The sequence below is a fragment of the Pleuronectes platessa genome, chromosome 22, assembly GCF_947347685.1.
Source record: "Pleuronectes platessa chromosome 22, fPlePla1.1, whole genome shotgun sequence".
NCBI classification, from domain to species: domain Eukaryota; kingdom Metazoa; phylum Chordata; class Actinopteri; order Pleuronectiformes; family Pleuronectidae; genus Pleuronectes; species Pleuronectes platessa.
In genome coordinates this window covers 3,224,774-3,233,789 of record NC_070647.1, presented here as the reverse complement: position 1 = coordinate 3,233,789, position 9,016 = coordinate 3,224,774, and the positions used below count along the sequence as shown (strand labels likewise).

The 9,016-nt window shown below is 41.9% G+C and overlaps 1 protein-coding gene and 3 non-coding genes across 6 annotated transcripts; all 4 read left to right on the top strand.

The window, feature by feature from the left end:
• Positions 1-439: 439 nt before the first annotated feature.
• slc25a3a (solute carrier family 25 member 3a) lies at positions 440-8,785 on the top strand. 3 transcript variants are annotated; one of them, XM_053414882.1, is made up of 8 exons: positions 440-535; positions 1,043-1,210; positions 3,492-3,616; positions 4,079-4,258; positions 5,781-5,962; positions 6,392-6,564; positions 7,315-7,425; positions 8,338-8,785. In XM_053414882.1, exons 2-8 carry the CDS (start codon positions 1,069-1,071, stop codon positions 8,496-8,498), a joined length of 1,074 nt encoding a protein of 357 aa, XP_053270857.1. In that variant the 5' UTR covers positions 440-535; positions 1,043-1,068; the 3' UTR covers positions 8,499-8,785. The 3 variants fall into 3 exon arrangements, with proteins under 3 accessions (XP_053270857.1, XP_053270858.1, XP_053270859.1); XM_053414883.1 differs by lacking the exon at positions 3,492-3,616 and adding an exon at positions 2,241-2,365; XM_053414884.1 differs by lacking the exon at positions 440-535 and adding an exon at positions 2,241-2,365 and having other exon boundaries at positions 1,093-1,210.
• On the top strand, positions 4,585-4,787 carry LOC128429251 (small nucleolar RNA SNORA53). Its single transcript, XR_008333896.1, has one exon. It is a non-coding gene; the product is annotated as a small nucleolar RNA SNORA53 (small nucleolar RNA).
• Positions 6,079-6,281, top strand: LOC128429248 (small nucleolar RNA SNORA53). The gene has a single exon (XR_008333893.1). It is a non-coding gene; the product is annotated as a small nucleolar RNA SNORA53 (small nucleolar RNA).
• LOC128429250 (small nucleolar RNA SNORA53) lies at positions 7,487-7,689 on the top strand. The gene has a single exon (XR_008333895.1). It is a non-coding gene; the product is annotated as a small nucleolar RNA SNORA53 (small nucleolar RNA).
• Positions 8,786-9,016: the final 231 nt, after the last annotated feature.

Sequence of the window (9,016 nt, the reverse complement as noted above, 5' to 3'; positions counted from 1 at the left end):
AGTAGAATAATTGATCTGAATGCATGGGACATCTTTGGGCAATGTGTGTGGCGTCTGTCCGTTTTCAGGAATTTCAGGAATATAGTGACGTGAGTTATCAGCTCTTAAGGGGGGGCTTCGCTCTTAGCCGCATTAGTCGAGACAGTAATAGACAAGGCTTAGTCCACTTAATTTTCCACTCACGGTTTGTCATTCTTTTTCACGCACGCACACACACGTCCCTATTGACTGCTGACACTCACACGCACACGTTCATTCATTTATTTGAGGGAGAAAGTCAAACTGCTTTTCTACGAACGCCCTCCCAAGTACCCTACAAGCCCCGCCTTAATGTATCACCAACTCGGTATGTGATTGGACGGGAGGCGTTGACTGACAGCCCCTCGGCGGCTATCCACGGAGGGGAGGAACACACGGACCCGCCCACACTTCCCGTTGACGTCACGAAAGGACAAACCTATTTACCGGTAGGTCATCCGGTCTCTGAGCGGCCGGTCACAGCGAAGCGGAGGCGCCATCTTAAGACACGAGCAGAGTGAGTTCCATTAATAAATGAAAAAAGCATGCATTGGATATTACACGACGACTCGTTAGTGAAGATTATGTTTCTATGTGGCCGTGAGTTCCATGGAGCAGTTTAGTATCCCGCGACGTTACGTTTTTCTGTGCAGAAAAGACGTTCCACCTTGAAGCAGCCAAGCTAGCTTAGCATGCAACCTAGCATAGCAATTTAGCATTGGCGTAGAAGAAGAACAAGACAAATTCTACATGAATGTGTAGGGAATCGCTTTAATGCATTAAGCTTGTGTTTACACATGACTAGAGGACGTTAGGTAACTTGTTATTGTGTTGCATTATTGTCAAAGTAGCCTAGCATTCACTCAATAAGTTAGCAATTCCTGTTCACGGTCATTCGGACACTGGACCAGCATAGGCACGTGACACACGAGTTCAGGTGTGTGTGTGTGAGAGAGAGAGTTTGTGGGGGTGGCCAGGCTGCCACATCTATCTCACTGCTAACTAGTTGCTCACTGCATCTCAGCTCCGCCAGCAGGTAGGACCACCACCATGTACCCAACCGCTTTGACGCAGCTTGCCCGGGGCAACCCGTTCAGCGCCCCCCTGTTCAATCTCCAGAAAGTGGAGGAGCCCCGCGAGAGCCTCCATGGACAGAAGACCCGCAGACTGGCAGCGGCCGCCACCGCAGACGGTAACCCCGGCATACATGTCCACAGGCAGGCCACAATGCCAAAGTTAGCTACATTAGCGTAGCTATCGAGCATCGGCCGCCTGAGACCCACCCACATTGTGTAATTTACAATCAAGACATTATTAATATTTGTAATTTACACGTATACATTGCATCGAGTCACTAGGGCTTTTTAATCACCATTAAAAAAGAGCAATGCGACTTTAGAGACGTTCAGCTTCTAGGCCTTCACTACGCACAGTCCTGTGGAGGACAAGGAAGGACAAAGTGATGTGGTGCCCTTGTGCTGCGGTAAAAGTCGGTTATTTGTTTTACAGCTCATCTTTTTAAGCGGAATAAATTCTATTGTATTGAATTAGTAATTAAGTTGTATAACTGCATACTACCCAACGGCTTATTAGCTGCCCAGTGGTGACCCAAGAACAAACTGTCCTAGCTTGAAACACTTCTGACATGTTTTAAATCAATACTCTGTCACATTTACTATGGTGCCTAGTATCCAAAATGTGCAATTCTGATCTAAAAGTTGAAAAGGTAACAGTTGACACAACTTCTTCACCTCCATGCTGCTGGGCAGTCTATGAGCAACCACTTGTTTGGGAGATGTCAACATGCTTTAATTTGATTTAAGTCAAGTGCCAATAATCCATAGTTTGTGGATGAAGGCACATCTACCTATTTCCAAATGCACTTCCTTCCCATTGGTTATAAGTGTGGTATTCTCAACAATAGTAGTTTGTTTTAGTTACTCTGCAGTGAATCAAGTTTGGTTATACTAGTGAGGTGTTATGGAGCTTTGTAATCGGACTGTAAACAGTTGCTGTTAGGTGGGTTAAACCACTAACTGTTGCATAAGGCCAAGAATGGGAACATAAGGCGTCTCCCTATTACAACTTTTGGTTTGACATGTAGTTCGCTTGAAGGCATTTGCACATCTGGTATAATTCTTTAAACTCTAAGCCAGTTATACATCCAGTGAACATAAAACAAATTTCACATACTGTTTCAAATCCTACCTGTCTCTCTTCAGAGGGCGACAGTTGTGAGTTCGGCTCTCAGAAGTATTTGGTCCTTTGTGGCTTTGGTGGGATTCTGAGCTGTGGAACCACACACACAGCAGTCGTTCCCCTTGATCTGGTCAAATGCAGATTGCAGGTCTGTCTCCATGGTTCAAAGCCATTTTTTAAATGTCACATCCCGCCTATCCATAACCGTTTGTCTTTTTTTTTAAATGCACCGATTTGCATGAAAAGAAAATAAGCCAGCCCCGTTGTGAAATCATTTTGGTCATGGTGTATTGATTCCCATGATTGTTTGATGTTTTGGAGTGATCATAACATGGTTGCATGATTTTGCACCAGTGTTCCTGTGTGTTCAATGGTTACTGCCCGCCTTCTCAACCCCCCCACCCTTCGCCTGCCCTCGGTCATAGTAGAGGACTCGTGAAGGTCAAGAGAGTCAGACCTGAGTGAGAGCACGTCCCAAATGTTTACTTTGCTATTTGACGCCATAGGGGTGGTCTGTATGGCAGGACTGCCTGATGTCAGACTTATTGTTCATTAATACACTGACTGATGCACAAAGTAATGTCAGGTAAGAATGTTTAGTAGATACTTATTCGTAAGACACAGACCTTATGGTGATGACTAAATAATTTGTGCCCTATATGCAAAAAATAGATATACCTATTAATCATATATTTCATCCTTATGTTGATTCCTGAATCGATTTAAATCATAGATATGTAGGACCACATTGATGTTTTACATTTTTAGTCAATGATTTAAAATCATGAACATTTGAAAACTAATAAGTGATTTTTATCATTTATGCAGCTCTTGATGTCTAATGACATTATAAAGTGTTATCTGTTGCAGGTTGAAAGTTAACGTGCTTATTTTACTCAAGTAAATGGGAGCAGTGGCTTAATGTAAGATGGTAAAGAAATCGAAAAGGTGTGGTATTCCTTGGAAACGGATGAGGAATAATTTACTTGCTGTAGAGAATAGCCTAATATGTGAAACATCCCTGTGGTCCTTGAAAGTTCATACTGAAATCACATGTGTGCAATGATTTAATTTTGTTCAAACTTTGGGGTGTGATCATAACAAATGGTGGCATGTTAGTGGCAGAGCCATCTATAATGGGAAGAGTCCTGATACTGAATCCCAAAAATCCTCAGTGACAACTTCTCCATTATGTGGCTCTGGTTTGGTGATGATTTTTGTTTTGTGTCGCATGTGACCCTGCATGTTGCGTGTCCCCCTCCCTTCTACCACAGAGGAAAACAGCTGCGAATTTGGCTCCTCAAAGTACTATGCCCTGTGTGGGTTTGGGGGTATCCTGAGCTGCGGTATAACACACACAGCAGTTGTGCCCCTCGATCTTGTCAAGTGCCGTCTGCAGGTTTGTATGATAGCTGAACCTCACAGTAGCAACAGTCAGCAGCTCGTCACATATCTCAGTTACCCAGAGATGACGATATGTACAAGTTTCTCAAACCCCTCTTGTATGCTGTGAATTCATTTTTCATGATTCAGAAATTATAAGCATCACACATTGTAAAAGTGTATACACGCTACATATTACACAACATAAAACAATGTTTTGGATTAAACCTGAGTACAGCAGTTATTAACTGAACAACATTATTAACGCAATATTGATTTGAATTGACTGTTGATACAAATGTACTTATGTACAAGGCACGTCCAGTACAATATCTTTGTGGCAAGTTAGTGTTACATAATTTCTAAAAATAAAAAAATAAGTACAGTCAATCCACGGACTTATAAATATTGCCCAAACCACAAGCTACAACGGCCCTGGATTTAAATATAAAATGCTTACTGCAGTGTTTCTCTTCAGGTGGACCCAGATAAATACAAGAGCATTGGCCGAGGCTTCTCAATCACAGTGAAGGAAGATGGTGTCAGAGGCTTGGCAAAGGGCTGGGCCCCCACCTTCATTGGCTACTCCATGCAGGGCCTGTGCAAGTTTGGCTTTTACGAAATGTTTAAGATCTTCTACAGTGAGCAGATTGGAGAGGTGAGTCCACACATATCTGCATAAATGGAATGAAGTTGTCTCAATGTTTTTGATAGAATTGTTGGTTACATGCCTGTACAAGATGTCATCATGCAGCCTGGAGCAAGTCTGAAGACATTAAACCTGTTGGGACTAATGAACAAGTTCAACTGTTGACTCATCAGCCCATGTGTTTAGAAACATGCCACAGAACAGATGGGCACTGAACGTTAAGGATGGGGGGGAAATCGATTCAGTTACCTTAGGATTCAGTTCCGTTGTCAGAGGTATTTTACAATGGCTGCATTAGTGACTAAATAATGAATAGAAAATGGATTTCTGATGACAACACGTTCCTTAGATCCACCTCTGGAGGGCGCTGTTCTCTGAGCCGTGCTCCTCAGCAGCTTTCTGGCTGTACAGTTGGAGGTGCTTGAGTCATTGGCGTGTGAGAACAGTCTACCTGTCCCCCAGCCCAACCGCATCACTGGCAGCCCTGTCCTCTACAGACAGGGCGCCTCCAGTGCTGCAAGTCTGGTGGACGGACAAAGTGTAACAACTAGCCTAGCAAGAGTTGCATCAACAATCGATCCGTTACTTTTATTCATTCTATTTAATTTACCTTTTATTTATTGTTTAAAAGTAGCCGATGTGGCATACATATCTTAATCTGTCAGTTTGTGTGCAGTTAACAGGGGCTATACAATAATAAGGCACATTTTTATTTATTTTCTCTATTGGCTGCCCGGCAGTCATTAAGTTAATGTTCGTATTTAGTAATTAAAACTTGGAAAGCTCTACGTGAATTTGACTGTTGTATTTGAATGTATAATTCAACTGTTTTTCATGGTCCAGTATTAAAAAAAAAAAAGAATAACCAAAAGAAATCGTAATATCGAATCGCCACCTAAGTATCGTGATCGTATCGGGATGTACCTGCTGATTCCCGTCCCTACTGAACAGGCAGAAACATTGTTACTCGTTGAAACACTTCAACATACAATTACTGCACCATTGCGAAATCAATACTTTTTTTTAGAGTATCAGATGTTTTTAGTGGTTATATGGCATAAAATCTTTTGAAATATATCCATTTAGTACATTGAAGTACCATTGGGTTTTATGAAATGCAACATTAAAAAATAAATAAAGGCATAAGTTCAAATTGCCTTTTGAATGTCCGTCTACGAAAGCTTTATTTTGTTTTTCGAGGCAAAAAAAGGCTTTGACAAGATTCAATCTCCCTTATTAGGTAGATTCGGTGTTACTTGATTTTATATATAGATATATGTCGTTAGATCTATCTGATTTTAAATATATCTTAAATTGATTCGTCACATAATTCTGGAAATGAGACATCGATGGGATCATTTTTGAATCAAGAGTGGTAAACCACTGTTTTAAATCAAGATGGTAAATAGATGATGTTTATGTCATGTGGATCATCTGACTTATCTTTGTCTAGAAATCTATTTTGCCACAGTTAATTGTCTGTTAACATCATTGTATTTGTTCTGACCATTTGTGTCGGGTCGCCCAATAGGAGAACACCTACCTTTGGAGGACATCATTGTACCTGGCTGCCTCAGCCAGTGCAGAGTTCTTTGCTGACATTGCTCTGGCTCCCATGGAGGCTGTAAAAGTTCGTATCCAGACCCAGCCAGGCTTCGCTAACACCCTCAGAGAGGCCGTTCCCAAGATGTTCCGAGAGGAGGGGATCTGGGCGTAAGTGTGCTGCCTTCCGACACTTCCTTAGGATTCAGTTCCATTGTCAATCAGAGGTATTTTATAATGGCTGCATTAGTGACTGAATAATTATCAGAAAACAGATTTCTGATGACAACACGTTCCTTAGATCCACCTCTAGAGGGCACTGTTCTCTGAGCAGTGCTCCTCGGCAGCTTTCTGGCTGTACAGTTGGAGGTGCTTGAGTCATTGGCGTGTGAGAACAGTCTACCTGTCCCCCAGCCCAACCGCATCACTGGCAACCCTGTCCTCTACAGACAGGGAGCCTCCAGTGCTGCAAGTCTGGTGGACGGACAAAGTGTTGCAGCTAGCCTAGCAAGAGTTGCATCCACAAAATAAAAGTCACTATTAGTTCAGAAATCTGTCACTGGAAACAACTGTAAAGTAACATTTCTGCTGTAACTCCAGTTTCTATAAGGGTGTGGTGCCTCTGTGGATGAGACAGATTCCCTACACCATGATGAAGTTTTCCTGCTTTGAGCGCACTGTGGAGTTGCTCTACAAGTATGCTGTTCCTAAGCCCCGCAGTGAGTGTAGCAAGTCCGAACAGCTGGTCGTCACATTCGTGGCTGGATACATTGGTAAGTAACAGAACACCCGAGCTGTCTGCCTGCTGTATTCTGTGTAGAATTTAACTTTTCTGAGTTATAAACAACTAATACTAGAAGACAAACAGTGTTAAACACAATCTCAAGTGTTGTCAAAGTATTACAGCCAGTGTTTCTTTTAATTAATTAGACTTTGGCAGCCAACTAAATTTGTCCCGCACTCATCAGGAAAAATATTATTTTATAAGTCATTATAAAATAAGATCTCTAATTTGGTGTGCAGCGCCATTCAACACACTATTTGCTAGATTCTTGTGCTACTGCATGCGTGTGGTATGGCCAGTAAAGTTTCTACCGTCCACACAGACATCATAGCTTCAGCTGCAGTTCTGGCATTAATATCGAGAATTTATCTTTAACTCTTTCGCCTATATACCAGTTACTCAGAATCTGTTGCGAGTGCACCCCTGTTGTGCCAAAAATTTAACTAATCTGTGGGAAATACTGATCACTGTATTCATCAATTTTTTAGTCTGTGATTAATCACAATCATGTTTACGTAGGCATTCAGAAATTGAGGCAAGTGAACAAAGATTTAAGGATGTGCCTTTCCCACCCTTCTTCTGAGGAGAGGCACACAGTCTCACATTTTTAAACCTTGAAATCAATCAAATAATGTTTCTTACTAACAAAGCTTAATGTTGCCATTAATATTTCAATTTTAGTATAAGAAAGTGTTGTTGTAAAGACCAAAGTTGACGTGGTTCTCTCTTCCGTGTGCAGCCGGTGTGTTCTGTGCCATCGTGTCCCATCCTGCTGACTCAGTGGTGTCTGTGCTGAACAAGGAGTCGGGCAGCACTGCAATGGGGGTCCTCAGGAAGCTTGGACCCAAAGGTGTGTATTTATATTCCACAGTAACAATTCAGCAGCACAGTGCAGTAGGAAAGGTTTGATCAACACGTTCCTTAGATCCACCTCTGGAGGGCGCTGTTCTCTGAGCAGTGCTCCTCAGCAGCTTTCTGGCTGTACAGTTGGAGGTGCTTGAGTCATTGGCGTGTGAGAACAGTCTACCTGTCCCCCAGCCCAACCGCATCACTGGCAGCCCTGTCCTCTACAGACAGGGCGCCTCCAGTGCTGCTAGTCTGGTGGACGGACACAGCTGACAGGACTTTGCTTTGTGGAACTTTTCTGAATTATGTTTTAAAGAGATCAACAACAATGATCCACTACAACAGTAACACTGGATATAATTTGAAGTGTTTTAATGTTCTTCTTGTGTTGACCTGTATGTATATAGATTAGTGTAGTGACTATCAAAGCAAGTCTTAGTAAAAGCCTAATACATTCTCTCAAAGTGGAATGAGATTTATTTTATTAATACTTTTTGTAAATTAGACATTAAGAAGTATTTGGCCTTTCCAGAGCTATGAGATCTGAGTGCTATCTAGTTTAGATTAATTGAATAATATTAAATCAGTTGCTCCATCAGTCTTATGCCAATTGACTGGATTCAGCTAATTTAATTAAATAATTGGAGTAGTGGTTGAGATAGATTTGTGATCATTGTATCCATATTGTCCCAACTAGGCTGGTACAACCTTGAAAAGGATGTTAAACAACATTATTCTCCTGTAAATGTTTCCATACATCCACACAACTAAATGTTGTGTTTTTTCTTCCATTCTGCATATGTGAATGACATTATTTCTAAATGAATAATGAGGAGCTGATGTAAATGAAAGTGGCCCAGATTAGCGTAACTCATCCAGTAGTCTGAAGCTAATGGTGTGCGTTTGTTGTGTTTAGGTGTGTGGAAGGGTCTGGTTGCCCGTATCATCATGATCGGTACTCTGACTGCACTGCAGTGGTTCATCTACGACTCAGTCAAGGTGTACTTCCGCCTGCCCCGTCCCCCTCCCCCCGAGATGCCCGAGTCCCTGAAGAAGAAGCTCGGCCTCACGGAGTAAAAACACAGCCCCTCCTTCCATTCCTCCACTGAGCCTCAGCCTCCAGAAGACGACTCATCTGAACCCCAAAGCGCACACGGCAGTTTTCTATATTTATGTCCTCGGCTCGTGCAGCTCTGCTCAGAGCACAGAGCTGCTACTCATGTATATTTTAAACAAGCAGATCGTGGAGGGCTGTCGCTTACCAACATGGAAATATTCCTCTGTAGAAACCCCTGTCTGGTTTAATCAGTTTCTGTCATTAGAAAATATGGTTATTCTAATAAAATAAAATGGCGTCAAAAATCTGTTTGCCTTTTTACACTTTGGTCCATTGAGCTAGTTGGAGAGTCTTCTTCTACATGATAGTAAAAGGTGAATTTCTTTTTCCATGTATTAATAATGTGATTTTTCCAACATTTAAATATTTAGTGTTATTTTGCCACCCTACTTCTGTAAATACACAGGCCTGATGAAATAATGTCTTTCAAGATTTATTTTTGGCTCTTTCCTCATTGAACACTAAAAAACTACAGTTA

Coding starts and splice junctions, on each gene's coding strand:
- slc25a3a (XM_053414882.1), top strand. CDS start 1,069: ATGTACCCAACCGCTTTGACGCAGCTTGCCCGGGGCAACCCGTTCAGC. Junction 5,963..6,391: donor CGAGAGGAGGGGATCTGGGC/GTAAGTGTGCTG, acceptor CTGTAACTCCAG/TTTCTATAAGGGTGTGGTGC. Junction 7,426..8,337: donor CAGGAAGCTTGGACCCAAAG/GTGTGTATTTAT, acceptor TGTTGTGTTTAG/GTGTGTGGAAGGGTCTGGTT.